This window comes from Urtica dioica, chromosome 8, assembly GCF_054948205.1.
Source record: "Urtica dioica subsp. dioica isolate 48M chromosome 8, U.dioica_male_clone48M_v1_H2, whole genome shotgun sequence".
Taxonomy (NCBI): Eukaryota; Viridiplantae; Streptophyta; class Magnoliopsida; order Rosales; family Urticaceae; genus Urtica; species Urtica dioica.
In genome coordinates this window covers 27,854,257-27,870,700 of record NC_142763.1, presented here as the reverse complement: position 1 = coordinate 27,870,700, position 16,444 = coordinate 27,854,257, and the positions used below count along the sequence as shown (strand labels likewise).

Here is a 16,444-nt window from a genome sequence, read left to right as displayed (position 1 = left end):
TGAAGGTTGGGGTAGATTTGTCGTTTTCTTTGGGTCTTTCTTTTCGTGGAGGTAAAGACGAGCGCCTTCTTGGATATTTCGGGGTCGATCCTCCTTGGATATTTATTTCCAGGTCGATCCTCATTGGATATTCCAGGGTTGATCCTCCTTGGATATTTCTGAGTCGGCCCTCCTTGGATGTTTCGGAGCCGATCCTCCTTGGATATTCCGTAGTCGACCATTCTTGCGTATTTCGGAGTCGATCCTCCTTGGATATTTTGGGAGTCGATCCTCCTTGGATGTTTCGGGGCCGATCCTCCTTGGATATTTTAGAGTCGATCCTCCTTGGATATTTTGGGAGTCGGCCTTCCTTGGATGTTTCGGGGGCGATCCTCCTTGGATATTTTGGGAGTCGATCATCCTTAGATGTCTCGGGGTCGATCCTCTTTGGATATTTCGGAGTCGATCCTCCTTGGATATTTTGGGAGTCGATCCTCCTTGGATGTTTCGGGGTCGATCCTCCTAGGATACTTCGGGTCGATCCTCCTTGGATATTTTGGGAGTTGATCCTCCTTGGATGTTTCGGGGCCGATCGTCCTTAGATATTTTGGGTTCGATCCTCCTTGGATATTTGTTTCGGGGTCGATCCTCCTTGGATGTTTCGGGGTCGATCCTCCTTGGATTTATTTCGGGGTCGATCCTCCAGGTTGGGCCTACCGCGTTGCGTCGTTTGGGTTGGGGCTCTGTGTTTTTCGGATGTGAGAAAATCCCTCACAACATTAACCCCCCAGTTTTTTGGAGAACTTGGTTGTTCAATAAACTTTTATGTTCTCTCCGACGAACTGTTGGCCGCTTGACGACTCCGTGATCGTTGTCGACTTGGCATGTTTCTTGGCAGGTGCTCCTCTGGCGAGTGTTTTCCTTTCCCCAGCTCCTTGGCATGTTTCTTTTGTTTTCTTTTTTGTTGTTGTCGTACTTTTATTTATGCTTTTTCTAAGCTCCTTATCTTGACTCCTTCATTCTCTTTTTCCTGTCGTACTTTCATTTTTCAGGTACTTGTGTTGAGCTCTTGAGAGAGGAAGAGTTTCATTTGCTTTGGAGAAAAATCCATCCTTCTTGACAAGGTTGGTCTTTTTTATCCAGCTTAATAGTTCTCTACTTGTTTTTTTTTTGTTACTTGCTTGTCACTTTCAACATGCTCTTTCATCTTTGTCGAAGGATTTCACCAACCCACATGATGATAGTGGGGCCCACGACATCGAAATTGATGATTTTGGGGGGTTAAAAAACTTGAACTTTCCATCTTCACCTCCACGCGGCCACGCGTCCAGTAAGGCTCCCCCTTTGATGGCTTGGAAGAAGGGCTGACATCGATCGGTGGCCTTGGAGACGAACCAACTCAACGCGGCCACGCGGCCAGTAAGGCTTTGGACCTCTTTCCCCTTGGTCGGAGACCTCATATATAGGAGGGCTTGTATTTTTTCGGGGTTGGCCTCGATTCCTCGTTGATTGACGATGAACCCCAAGAACTTTCCTGACTCGACGCCAAACGCGCACTTGTTCGGGTTCAACTTCATCTTGTATTTTCGAAGGAGAGCAAATGTCTCCTTCAAGTCTTCGACGTGGTCATGCGCCTTGAGGCTCTTGACGAGCTTATTGTTCTTCTTTTCGTTGGAAGTGTGCACATGATGTGCGATCACATGTTTTTAGTGTTCGATTCGAACGAACTTAGGTTTGTATATTACCTCGCTATGAGATGTTATATATATATATATATATATATATATATATATATATCCATACAAAACTACAAGCAAACAAAGCATGCATAATTAAATAAATATATAAATCTAAAACTAAAAACCAATGCAAATTATTATACATGGTTGATGTCTTTTCATACATACACATATAAAAAAAAAATAATAATAAAGCGTTAGCACTTTATTTTATTTTATTTAAAGAATACAAAGCACGTCGCCAACAAAAAAGACATTTGCCTTTTATCCTCTGGATTTTTTTTAAAAAATCAGATATCCTTTGCAATTATAAAGTCTAAAATGTAGTTTCCTCGTGGAGAGAAAGAGGACACACACCACGAAAAATGAAATATTTTTTATTTATTTCCCTTCATTTATGTTTGAATTTGTTGATAAAATATAAACCTAATAGCTGTCATCACTATCAGCTCTTTATTATTTTAAAACTCGTTTGTGTATATATATATATAAATTTACTCGTTGAATTCCACAACTTCTGCCTTCAAAAAAAAAAAAAAAAATTCCACAACTTCTTTGACCGTTATGCACTATTCAAGCAAAAATAACTAGTAGTTAACATTCCACTAGTTAGAATTGACGAGGTTATAAATTTATAATTAAATAAACTATCATTAAAAAAATATCTTCTATAAATAATTTATAATTAATATATTTTTATGAGTAACTCTACACTCGTCATACGTTTTCAACAGCCCTTGGCTATATGTTCCATCAACAAAAAATTATATAATTTATTTCTAAATTAGGAAAGAAAAACATATGATATACTATCCAATTTATCCGTTTGTTTTCAATATTTTTTCCTCGTTTCGAATGAATGAAAATATTGGGCCCACGAGAGAGTTCGCCGTTAAAAGACAACCCGAGGGTAGAACCGTCATTTCGTTAGGTATCCTTGAGAATTACAAATCTCGGCTTACAGGCCGAGCTGTACAAGTACAAGACCATCCAACACGAGGCCGAGGGGCAGAGACAGCTGTAGTGGCAGTGACCGTAAATAACTCGTAAACACGAGGGTGAAACCGCTTGGGGGTTAATAAAATAATAACAATAACAATAATAATGAAAGTCCTAACGAAAGATTGAAGAGATCCGAGTTTTTTCCATCCAGAGAAAGAGAAACCCCCAAAATTCTGCTGTGTTCTTCTTCTGTACGAGGACTCAACATAGAAAGGAATAAATAAGAAGAGAGAGAAAAAGCCCTAGAGAGAGAAAGCTTCGTTGCCGGAATTAATGGCGGAGACGGCGAATGAGAGCAAATCGGGCGACGAAGAGAGCGTGAAGCTGTTCGTCGGTCAGGTTCCGAAGCACATGACCGAGTCTCAGCTTCTCGCAATGTTCCAAGAGTTCTCCATCGTCGACGAGGTCAACATAATCAAGGACAAGGTCACAAGAGCCTCTAGAGGTTCGAAGAACACTGCTCTCCCGACCGTTTGAAAATGCCTCTGATTCCTTTTCCTGTTCTCGTCAGATTTCGGAGTTTTTATTTACATTTTTCATTATCAGGGTGTTGCTTCGTGATATGTCCGTCGAGAGAAGAGGCTGATAAAGCGGTCAATGCTTGTCACAACAAGAAGACATTGCCTGGGGTTAGTGTATAGCTATGATCTCTGTCTCTCTCGATCATTACGTTTGAATGTGGTTATAATTGCGTGAATCGCGATCGGATTAGGAAACTCGTCCGTACAAATCATTTTTATGATTTTGACCGCCCATTAAGTGAATTTTATCCCTTTTCAATTTGTTTCTTTTTTACCTTTTTTTTACATTATATTTATCATTATTTTCCCTTTCAATACGCTTTGAGTGATGACCTGGAAATTACAATAATTGCTATCCCAGACTCAGACCTACTGGCTCTTTTTATATAATGGGGTATTTATGACAACAATTTATTGTTGTATGCTTTTTGACTAGTTTACTATTATGCCCCATGGTTAAGTGTTTAGCGCGTTTAAATGAGCTTGGCTATTTTGCATGCCTGTTTACCCAGATATAGAACAAGCAAAGCTTGAGCGGAAATACTCTTGGCTCTTAGATTATTAATGAAAACACAAAATATGCGTGGGGTTTTCGTTGTACGAGTGAGGGTGAAAAGCTTGGTTTTTACATTTTAGGTAATTTCATGGTTAATAATGAAATGGGCATCCAATGAGAATCGGATCCTGCCAAAAAAAAAAAAAAAAGAAGCCTCATTTATGGACGATTCTAATGCAAGATATTTGCTTATGCGACTTGGCATTTTCATGGTCTTAGGTATATAGAGTGACTTGGAGAGCCCTATGTTGGGCCTTTGCTGGACCTTGAAGTTGCTCAGGCAAGCTTCTCAGTTTGGGTTCTTGCCTATGCCAGAACACCTTAATATGTTCTTTATATAGAACAGAGAACTTTAAGAGTTTTTAGTTGCCTCCATTGTTGGCCATACCCATTATTTTTGTGCAACTTATTATAGTTTCGTTGCTATATGATGTGTTCATGTTTTTTTCTGCTCTGAATGATAATGGTCCCGTTCTTTCTGTTCGATTTAGGCGTCTACTCCGTTGCAAGTGAAGTACGCAGATGGAGAGTTGGAAAGACTAGGTGTAATATAATTTCTTATGCCATTGTAATTCGGTGTTTTTTTTTATTTTACTTTTATCTATATGCTCTTATATTTAAATGGATTCAATTTGACTCTGTATTAAAATCCAGAACACAAGCTTTTTGTTGGTATGCTTCCGAAGAATGTTTCTGAAGCCGATGTCTCTGCTCTTTTCTCTAAATATGGATCGATAAAGGACTTACAAATATTGAGAGGCTCTCAGCAAACGAGCAAAGGTGCTTTTGTTGTGATTGTGAATTGTGCTATGGAGAGTGGATTAGCCGTATTCCTCAGCTAAGTTTTCACTCCTTAAATTATTAATTTTACAGGTTGTGCATTTTTAAAGTATGAGACAAAAGAACAAGCTCTTGCAGCCCTGGAGGCTATCAACGGAAAACATAAAATGGAGGTTAGTACTAAAAGCTCATTATGGTGTCTGAACTCAATTTTTAAACAAAATTTGCACACCACATATTGTTGGAGTTGTTGTGGAGCAAACGGTTTAAAAGCTGTTTGGTGCAATTTGCTTTAAAGCTGTTTGATAGTTGGGGTGTTTCAAAACTGTTTGATGCAAGTGCTCGAGTGATTGAAGGCCTATTTTGAAATTTATGTTCTAACTGTCTCACCACTTTAAATGTTTATAACTTATGAATTCGTTTTTATATCTATAGAGGTCTAGAACAATGGATTGCTCCGTCACACATCCCGTTCTTTCATCATTTCAATTCTTTTTCTTAATATTTTTTTCCCGTTTGTTGGAGATGATCGATTGTGCTAAAGTTTATTTGAAATCTAAATATGTGGAACATTGTATCCTTTGTATGGTGCAATAATTAGGCTTGGCCCTGATTTAGGGTCGAGATGTATGTAATAGCATTTTCATAAACTGACATTCAGTTAGTATTTTTTTTTTTTTTTTTTTTAAATTTATCAGGGTTCTAGCGTTCCTTTGGTCGTGAAGTGGGCAGATACTGAGAAAGAAAGACAAGCTCGAAAAGCTCAGAAAGCTCAATCCCAGGTTTCCAATGCTACAAACGCTGATTCACAACACCCTTCATTATTTGGAGCGTTGCCAATGGGTTATGTTCCGCCATATAATGGTTATGGTTATCAGGTCAATCTTGTCATCTTTACAAATAGGATCAACAGCAAAGCAGTCTCTAGAAATGTGGAACATACTAGCATTAGTCAATTAACATCAGAACTGAAATTTGAATTCTATGGTTTTCTCTTGATAACGCTAGCAGAAATAGGTGCATTAAGAAACCCCTTTACACGTCCGTCAAAGGCGGACGCGCAAGCGGTCGATTAGATCTATTTCTTTATCTCCCCATGAATCGTATGTTTGTAACAAGAAGTACAGAATTTTCACAATTCCAATCGACCAGGCGTATTATGTCGATTTTTTTGAGTAATATATCGGGAGTTTCTCTTAGACTTGAGCCCATAGCCGATGATAGAACTAAAATAGATATTTTCTGTTTCCTACTCACACGAGCCCATATCCTTGCTTTTCTATCAATCTCTAATTCTAATCTTCCCCTAGCACTCGTATTCTGTTTTGTCCTTTGCACAAAAAATAAAAAATAAATCTAAACATCGATGATTGTTTTTTTTTAACCATATAGGCTCCTGGAACTTACGGCCTCATGCAATATCGTCTCTCACCAATGCAAAATCAACCCGGGTTTCAGAATATGATAAACCAAGGAAACGCAATGCGGGGAATCAATCCCGATCTTGCACAAAATTTGGGTCCCAGAAATTATGGCGTGCCACCCGGTAATTATGTGGGATCGCCTTATCATGCAGTTCCAGGCCTTCAACATCCAATGGCATACCCCGGAGGAATGATGAATCACCGACCGTTGAGTAGTTCGCCTATTTCCGTGCCATCCGGAGTCACGGTATCCAATAACTCCGTGACATCTCCCGGAACGAGTAAAGGCTTAGGGGGTCAGATTGAAGGTGGGTTTTATAAATTGTATTAACTAAATAAAATATTTGGTGTGCAGAGCATAACTCATTCTATGTTCTGTTACTTAGGTCCGCCCGGTGCTAATTTGTTTATATATCACATACCTCAAGAGTTTGGGGACCAAGAACTTGCCGGTGCTTTTCAGCCTTTCGGTAGGGTATTGAGTGCCAAGGTTTTCGTTGATAAAGCAACCGGAGTCAGCAAATGCTTCGGTGAGCCCAGGTTTTTAGCTACTTAAAATTCAATTATTGTGGTGTTTAGGCTCTCTCAAATGGGTCCTTTTATTTGCAGGATTTGTAAGTTATGAGGCACCAGAGTCTGCTCAGTCTGCCATTAGTGTGATGCACGGATATCAGTTAGGGGGTAAGAAATTAAAGGTTCAGTTGAAAAGAGACAACAACAAACAGACCAAACCATATTGATTAGAAGGTGACTGATGGAAAAAGAAAGATTCTTTAGACAAGCAAAGAAAGATGATCGCGGAATTGGATGGGTAGTTCGCAGATTCGTTAATACCGTCCCTCCTTGCTTGTATTTGCCTCGATGCAGCAATGCGAATCCCACGACTTGTAACTTATGGTGCTATCTGTGCCAGGAAAAAAAAAAAAAAGCTGTAACTTTGTGTATCATTGAAATTCACTTAGACTGTAATCTCTCAATTTTATTGATTCTTCTCTTGTGAACATCTTCTTGTATAATTCATGGAAACTCTCTTCACATAATGTTATCTGATTCATTTTCTTCCCACAATTTAATGACAGTTCTGTCATAGTTTAATTTTTGTATAGAGCATTCATTTCCAACATATATATCTAGTAGACTTAAGTCTATGTTATGTTGGTCTCCCAGGATTTCATTTTGAAGTATATCATGAGTCTCGTGGCATTGTATTAACCGAGGATTGGGTACCTTTTTTTTCCTTTTAATGCGAGACTACTGTTACAGCCACTAAGGATTCTGCCATCAAAGATCGAATGTTATTTTCCTAAAGGTTAATCATCCGGTACTTTACTTCTGAATTTATTTCAAATTGACTTGGGTGTTTATCTGGGTTATTCAAGTTGAGAAAGTGGCAATTGCAGCACTTTTAGTTGTTGATTCTAGTACTAAACTGTTCAAAATGTTTCTGGTTTTGTAGGTCTAACTGGAGACAGTATTGTTGGTGCTTGACGAGAAGTTTTTCAGACCCTGATTCAAATTTTTTTTTTTTTTAATTTTTTTTATTATTTTATAATGTTGATGCATAACTTTGGGAGAGAGAGAGAAGAGAGAGAGAGGTCATACACAACCCAGACGAGAGTTTTATTGTTCCGGTTTCTTTTGGAGCGAGTCGCAAGAAGCATAGTGTCAAAGCGCTCATGGGACGTGTTCGGTGGACTTGTATGTGTTTACTGTTGGAAACCTCAACCTGTTCGGATCTGTTTTGATGTTGATGTGGGTCCAGGGATACTGGCGCGGGCGTGCGAGCCTCAGATTAGTTGTGGTCCCTTTCTTCGTTTGTTAACCTCTTGCTGAACTGTTTTTTTTTTTTATGCAAAGGTGGACTCTCAATTTATCTAGGTGTTAGTATATTTGTTTATGTGTTTGTTTCGTTTGGTTATATTGCTTGTTTGCGCCTTTAGTGATGTAATAGTCATCTTGGAGAATTTCTTTGTTAAATTTCTTTTAGATCTAGGCTTATACAAAAAGTTTGACTTCCTCTTTCCAAGCCTCTTCTTGGTTTCTGGATTGACTAGGTTTTCTCATCAATTGTACAACCATAGTGAAATAAACCGTCTTTTATGCTCATTACTACGCATACTGGCTTGCACTACAAACTTTGCACAACGGTCCCTCAAAATTTATCATGCACTCATAAAAGTAGGTACTTTGTACGATGGTTTTCTATAAACTATCGTGCAAACCCCCTCTAGAATGGTTTGCAAGACAATTCTTTGAAAAGTTATGTAGAGTTCGTTGTGACAAACTTACCACTTTGATCTTGCAACTTCACGTGCAAACCCTCTTACAAATGAAGAGAAAAAAAAATCCAGTGAGTTTGTCGCAGCGAATTTTAATAAAATACACATTGAATTATGGTATTATAAAGGCCGTCCTTCAATTCGTCATTTTCACCACGGCTGTTCTTCTTTTCTTTCGTTTTCTTCAAATTTATCTATGCCAATTTTTATTTTTGTAAGTTTGCTGAAGTGAACTTATGGATTTGATTTAATACAAAAACTATATAGCTTGCGCGATGGTTTTGAAGATTTGTTGTACAAACTTACACAACAATGGTTCGCAACTTCGCATGAGGATCACTTTTAAGCCACTTTTTTTAAACTAGTTTTCAAAGATGCTTAGCTAAAGTTCTCATTGATAATGCACAATATAAAAATTTAACATGAATCTTACCATATTCAAATTTTAGTATGCTATTGTTGAGAGACAAACTATTACAAATAACCACGTAATCAATGATGAGGAAAAGTGCGTTTCAGTGTTTTCCACCTACAAATTAGAACCTTAGCAAAAGGAAATCTCATATGAGTAAAGCGATGATTTGAAACGGTTAAAATTAATCAGTTAATTTATATTTAAATCGTTTCTTTTGATTAATTAAAATTAACAAGCGATTAATTTTAATAGAATGAAACTAACGATTTATTAGTTAACCATTCTAAAAAATTACAGTTAACCAATTAAATACTTGACAGGGTGTAACAAAAAAAATCGTATCATCAATAATATGTTGGAGAAAATCAAGTTCTATCTTCTATGATAAAAAAAAAAATTATTCACTTCTTGTAACTCTCTACACTAGAACAATAATGGGCATCGGGTGCGACTGGTGCCCAAAAAGTATCGGGTGCGGCATCGCATCTAAAGGTATGAGGTGCGACTTGTCGCACCCGAAAGTGTTGCACCATTAGGTGCAACATTTTCGGATGCGACTTGTCGCATCCGATACCTCCCATCTGGGTCACACTCGTGACTCAAAATTGCCGGAGGTTAGGGTTTCAGGTGTGACTTGTCACATCCGATTCCTTTTCCGCCAATTTTTATGGCGCGAATTTGTTTTCCATAATGTTTTCCACAAATTATTCTAAGATTTTGAATGTTCCTTCTTCTGCACATATATATAAAAAAAACAGAAACAATTATAATTTATAAATTTTAATGCAACCACGTCAATAAGGTTAACTTTTGTTTAAATTAATTTTAAATATTAATAACTAATAATAATGTTTTATTAGACACTTAATCAGAAGTATTAATTCATTCACGATTCTATATTCCCAATCAAAATTCCTTTCAATTTACAAACTATGACTTTCAAGTCACGAGTTGCTTTTTTTCGGGTCAAAATACGTCATTTTTCAATCCATTAGTTACATAATCAAATGAGTCTATTATATTTTAAAATATAAGACCAAAAATGAAACCCACAAGAATTAAGCAAGGGTTACTAATTGTTTTCTAAAGCAAAACCGAATACTAACATTTTTGATGTGAGCGTTATAGCTTTGACTAGTTGCGTGATAATAATTACCAAACAACTAGTGTATTGCCACGCCAAGACTTTTTAGCTATGGGGTTTTGCCACTTAATTTCTGATTGCAACTAAATAACAAAAATATGGAAATTTTGTCACGGTCGTGTACTGATTCATTGTCGTTTTCCAACCCTTTGCAAATAAAGATATTATTTCTATAGCTTGACTAAAGCTTGCAAAACGCCCTAACTTTCGATGTTTCAATATTATAAAAAGTTATTATTATAATAACAATAGCAATAATAAAAAGTATTCATTTGCTTGCTTTAGACTCATTAGTCATTGTCCTTTCTCATAAGAAAGGAGAAAAAAAATGGGTGTAACACCACTACGGAAATTGGAATTGCAATGCATAAAGCATTGCATGTAAACCTAAATGCTCAAGAGTTGGCCAAAAGTTGACTTACTAGTTCAGGTTTGAGGCTTTGGGTCTTGTTCTTTTTCAACGTGTGTGACGTATGCAGAGTTCCCAACAACAACCGTATTATACCTTAAAAGGTCGGTTACGTATTATGATACTTTTGGTGGTCAATATTTTTAAGGGGATTTGACATTTATAATACCATTTTAAAGTGACTTACCAAATTTAGTTTAAAACCAAAAAATTAACAAAAAATAATACTTGTAGTAGCTGTGAAAAATTATTTTTCCACAATTACCCTCAACTCTGCCATCTCTCTCTTTTTTGTTTTTTTTCTTCTGAAAACAAAGCTTGGTTGCTGATTTTTTCTTCACTTCTTTTCCTTCATTTGGATCGCCAATGGAGAACTTCATGACGGTTGCTAGAGTTCTCCATCACTTGGGTCGCCGGAATCTTGCTCGCCGACAGTTTGTTTCCTAAACCCATTTTACAATAATCATAAACCCCATCTTAAACCCATTTTTTCCTGCAAATCCAAATGACGGTTTGTAATTTGCGAATCCAAGGTTGCTCTTCAAACTTCAAGATCCAAGGTTCTTCTTCCTGCAAATCCAAGATCCAAAACTTCTTCAAACATATTTTGGTAAGTTCGTCCTGTTTTAACATATAAGAACATGTTTAATTGTTTTGATTAATTTTGAAATAGGTTCCATTGCATGTGTGAGTGATTAGTTTGTCAAAAATTGTGTTTTTTAGTTGTGTTCTCGAGTTTCCCAGGGTGTCACGAAGTTGATTCACGAACTGTCACAAAGTGAATCCACTTTGTGACACTTGTGTGACGAACTGGATGTATATCGATGTTAATAATCATTTTTTAATACTTATATCTAATGTGACCGAACGTATACAGCGATGGCGGAAATATATTTATATGCTAAGTATAGCGGGAAGTGGGTACAACCAGGCGTATATCAAGAGGGTGATACTCTTACGCTTTAACTTCCTACCAACCGGACCGGACGAAGTTAAATATTGTCCTTGAGATTAGTCAGGAGCAAATTCCACCACAAATAAGGGCTCCAGGTATGGGTCATTGATTTGGTTTATAATTCGACACGTATCTTGTTTTATGTTTTCTTGTTTATCCGTTATTGTTTAGAACTTCATTTGTGTTTTGGTATGTATTCCTTTACAATGTTTTGAACTTTACTGGTGTTGAGTTTATTGTTAAGAATGATTTATAAAGCAACAAATGTTTCACCTCATTTCGTGACAGATCTGTCACGAAATCACTTCATTTTATGACAGATGTGTCACAGACTCAGATCATTTCGTGACACATCTGTCACACACTGAGATCACTTCGTGACAGATGTGTCACGAAGTGCATCCACTTTGTGACACATGTGTCACAGACTCATGTCATTTCGTGACAGATGTGTCACGGATTGAGATCACTTCGTGATAGATGTGTCACGAAGTGATCTCAGTCCGTGACAGATGTGTCACAGACTCAGTTCATTTCGTGACAGATGTGTCAATATCCCAATGTGAAATGTGTCTAAAACTCGGCAGTTTTGATAAATATATAAAAAAAAGACATGCCGATTTATTTCATTGACTTTAAATTGGTTTTGGGAAACATTTTGCGTGGTTTTATTTTTTGCACCTACCTTGCAAAATTTATATTTAACGATGAAAATAAAGAACAATTCTTAGACTTCAAGCAAAAAAAAAAAAACAAAACAAAACAAACAAACAAAGTTAAGAATGGCAAAAACTTAACTTTCATAAGCCTTTTTTTACAACAAGGCATTACAAGATAAGTGTCGAATTATAAACCAAACCAATGACCCATCTCTGGAGCCCTCATTTATGATGGAATTGGCTCCTGAATAATCTCAAGTACAAGATTCAACTTTGTCCGGTCCGGTTGGTAGGAAGTAAAAGCGTAAGAGTACCACCCTCTTGATATACGCCCGGTTGTACCAACTTTCGGCTATACTTAGCATATAAACATATTTCCGCCATCGTTGTATACGTTCGGTCACATTAGATATAAGTATTAAAAAATGGTTATTAACATCGATATACATCTAGTTCATGACACAAGTGTCACGAAGTGGATCCACTTCGTGACACCCTGGAAAAGTCGGGAACACAACAAAAAACACCATTTTTGACAAACTAATCACCCACAAATGCAATGGAACCTATTTCAAAATGAATAAAAACAATTAAACATGTTCTTATATGTTAAAAACAGGACGAACTTACCAAAATATGTTTAAAGAAGTTTTGGATCTTTGATTTGCAAGAAGAAGAACCTTGGATCTTGAAGTTTTGAAGAACAACCTTGGATTTGCAGGTTACAAACCGTCATTTGGATTTACAGGAAAAAAATGAGTTTAAGATGAGTTTATGATTATTGCAAAATGAGTTTAAAATGGGTTTAGGAAACAAATCGTCGGCGAGTAAGATTCCGGCGATCCAAGTGATGTAGAACTCAGGCAACTGTCGTGAAGTTCTCCATTGACGACCCAAATGAGAGAGAGGAAGTGAAGAAAAAATCGGCAACCAAGCTTTGTTTTCAGAAGGAAAAAACGAAAATGAGGGAGATGGTAGTTGTGAAAAAATTAATTTTTCAAACCTACTATAAGTATTATTTTTGTCAATTTTTTGTTTTTTACTAAATTTAATAAGTCACATTGAGATTGTATTATTAGTGTCAATTCTCCTATTTTAATGGCAACACTAAGTTGAATAAGAAAAGGGAATTCGTTCTTCATAAAGATGCCTTGGGTTATTCTTTAGATTCTAATTAGAATAATATCACTGTTCCGTAAGAGTCAAGGTGAACCTTCTATCGATTAAGATTTTTCCTTTTCTGTCTATATATATATATATATATATATATATATATATATATATATATATATATATTTATCTTTTTAGTAAATAATTATTTATTAAAATTATCTTAAATTAGGCCACTATTCAAATCTAAAAATACACAAAATATTTAATATTTCAGGATTTTTAATCAAATGGCCGAATTTTATATACGTGATAGTTATAAAAAAATTCAATACTTAAATTAGCCTTTATAAATTTTGAAATAAAAAAATGGTATTCAATTTTCAGGTTTCGAATTCATCCATGTTTGAATTTTTCTTCTTCTTTTTCTTTGTCTTTTTCTTTTTCTTTTTCTTTTTCTTTTTCTTTTTCTTTTCTCTCACACAAACACAAACCGTGTGAACTATATATGTTTTGTTGTTTTACTATGACTTTGTTTTCCATTGAATACACATCACATCAATATGTTTATTTTTGCTCTTCAATTTGTATTCCGATGTGTTTCTTTATATTCGCAATCATAAACAGTATTTTTTAAATTTTGTGCTTTTATTTATTTATTTATATATTATTATTATTTTGTGTGTGTGTTTGTGTTTGATATTAACGATTACAAACATCTATTAGTTGATATCGATGTGTTTGTTCTTGATTTCGTAGTCAGATTCTTCAAACCAACCAATGTATACTTGCTTAAACTGTCGTTAAACATATATTAACCAAAAACCTTAATAATTGAGCGTTTGAAATGTTATATGAGTTAATTTTTTTGTTAGTTAATTTGATTATTTCCATTCAGAATGGTCACCTCTCCTTGATTTTGAAAATTTGGAAGTCAAATGGGCAGTTTATTTTAGTCATTTTTTTTAGATTTTTATAACTTACTAGCTCATTCTAAAAATCACGTATGCAATTAGTCAACGTTTGAAAACTTATTAAAAAAAATAGTCAAACAGATGAGGTGCCACTTGAATAAACCATTTGAATTTTCTATTTTTTCTTCTGTTTAAAAAATAAAGCAGTTTTTTTTTTCGAAAATTCGTCATTCTTTCTCTCTCATACAGTTTTTTTTTTCTCATCAAAACTTCAAAAATCAATATCTTCCAAATATAAACTCGAAATTGAGTGATTCCACATCCTACGGATTCGTGGCGATGAGAGCTTCAAAAATATGTCCATTGTGTTGGATGAAAAGTCATGGTTTCTACTGTAGAATTCTGTCGGAGTTCACCATTAGTACATTAATTGTCATTAATTGTCGATTTTTTAAAATTATTTACATTTTTTTTGTTATTTATAACATGTTTAATATGAGGATATTTAAGTCAAATATAATTGTCATTGGTTATTTTCCTAAAAGTTTGCAAACGTTGGTTACATCCCAATTTTATAGTTTAGTTTTGACTACAAATCTACAAAGCCCTTTTTTTTAATTTGAATTAGATAAAGGTAATTATGTCAAGTCTGTTATGTTTACATTGATTAATGACGGTTTGACAATATATATCAAACGATTGACTACTTCGCAAAACTCAAGTTCCAATTTGACCAATTCACTATAGTACCTAGAGCTGATCGATATCTTATTAGGATAATTAGACCAGTAACTTAATATCTCACCATCTTTTTAAAAAGTAACCAAAGTTTTATTTTATTAAAAAAAAAATAGTCTGCTAAATGCGTAGTAAATTAATTAATTAAAAAATAAATTAATTTTATTTTTTAGTCAATTAATTTACTGCGGGGTTTGTGATTTTTTTTATTAATAAAATGAAACTTTAACTATAATGTTAAAATGAGCAAGTAGAATGGCTAGTTGCAACAAATTCTTGTATTTTATTTTTATAAATAACCGTTTGAATGATTAATTATAAATTTTGAAGATTTTGGTTTAAAAATAGAAAGAAAAAATACTAATTATAAATATAGTGCTGGTAAAAATAATCTATTTTTATAGTTGGCAGCTAAATCTGAAATTCTGAATTCTAAAAGATGGACTATTTTACTAAGATATTGTTTTCAGCTAACTAAAACCAGTTGATTTGTCAGCCTTGTATTCTTATTGATTTAGAATTTAGATTTAGGTTTGGTACAAAATAATAGTTTAAACTGGGGTAAATTTTTATGGAGAAAAACTAAATAACATGATCGCACTGTGCTTCACCAAAAACTTCGAATATGACCTGCCGGTCCAACTAATTTTCGTAGCATTTGGTCGTAAGTAAAATTATGAAAATAACGAAATAGCAATATATATATTATTGGTGTGGAAGAGTGTGGCATAACCGTCGAATCAGGAAGTTGACTATATAATATATATGATGAAAAAAATAAAATAAAAAATTAAAATGATAGGCAGTTGAAATCTAACAGAGTGCGTTGGACATAAATGGCTTCCACGATCACCACAATTGCGTCCATTTATTGAATGAAAGAGAACTGCAAATTTTCAAGCCAATTTAATAACCACTCGCTTTCTTGCACTGTTTCTGGTCATTTCCTTTACCAGTTGCCAAAATAAAGCCAGGCTTTTATTTAAACATGATTTTCTTTCGGTCGTTGTTTTAAATAATTATACATAGCTTTCCTTTTTTTTTTCATTTAATCTTTTTGAAAAATAAAAAATAAACACCGTAGTAAACAGTTTACCCAATCAAAGATGCACTGATACTTATTTCTTTCAACTGTGTTGACTTGTGGATTGCACTGTGCTTTAATGGACACATCTTTCCAGTATACCCAATATAGTTAAAAATAAAAATACAAATAAAAAAATATAAAAAGACCATGTACCTTATATATCTCTAGAATTTATATTTGTTGTTCTACTCGAATTGTCAAATTATATAGCTAATAAAATCATCGAAAGTTTCAACCCTCATACTTTATTAATTTCAAATTTAATTGGCCAGCATGGTCCTACGATACATTTGAAAATGTACAAACGTGACCTATCATTAAATAACACCTCGGGCTTACAAGCTCATGAGTTCTATTTTTTTTTTCTTTTTCTTGTTTAATTTGTTTATTTATCTTCTACAAGTTATTAGTTTATTTGTAATTTTTATTTCTTTGCATCTTTTTAAGCTGTTAGAATGATGTTCAATGACTTAGTTGTTTGTATATTGGAGTTAATGTTGTTGTTTATCTTATATAAATTATTAGTTCTTTGTATCTCTCGCTAATCTTGTATCTATTCAATGGATGCAGTTGTTGTTTAGCTCAACATTAATTTGTATGAACGAGCTTATGCAAACAGGGAAACAATAAATAATCTAGTTCCTGATACTATTTTCTTTTTCTCTAAGACCGTTTGTTATATCAGAGACTCTTTATGAATAATTATTGAGCTCACATACTTGGTTAGTATTGG

The 16,444-nt window shown here is 34.8% G+C and overlaps 1 protein-coding gene across 2 annotated transcripts; it reads left to right on the top strand.

Moving 5' to 3' along the window:
- Nucleotides 1-2,748: 2,748 nt before the first annotated feature.
- On the top strand, nucleotides 2,749-7,062 carry RBP-DR1 (RNA-binding protein-defense related 1). 2 transcript variants are annotated; one of them, XM_089623755.1, is made up of 9 exons: nucleotides 2,749-3,165; nucleotides 3,267-3,349; nucleotides 4,289-4,340; nucleotides 4,452-4,577; nucleotides 4,671-4,750; nucleotides 5,276-5,359; nucleotides 5,970-6,309; nucleotides 6,388-6,531; nucleotides 6,611-7,062. In XM_089623755.1, the coding sequence occupies exons 1-9, from the start codon at nucleotides 2,994-2,996 to the stop codon at nucleotides 6,739-6,741; spliced, it is 1,212 nt and encodes a 403-aa protein (XP_089479881.1). In that variant the 5' UTR covers nucleotides 2,749-2,993; the 3' UTR covers nucleotides 6,742-7,062. The 2 variants fall into 2 exon arrangements, with proteins under 2 accessions (XP_089479881.1, XP_089479880.1); XM_089623754.1 differs by having other exon boundaries at nucleotides 2,751-3,165; nucleotides 5,276-5,455.
- The last annotated feature ends 9,382 nt before the right edge of the window (nucleotides 7,063-16,444 follow it).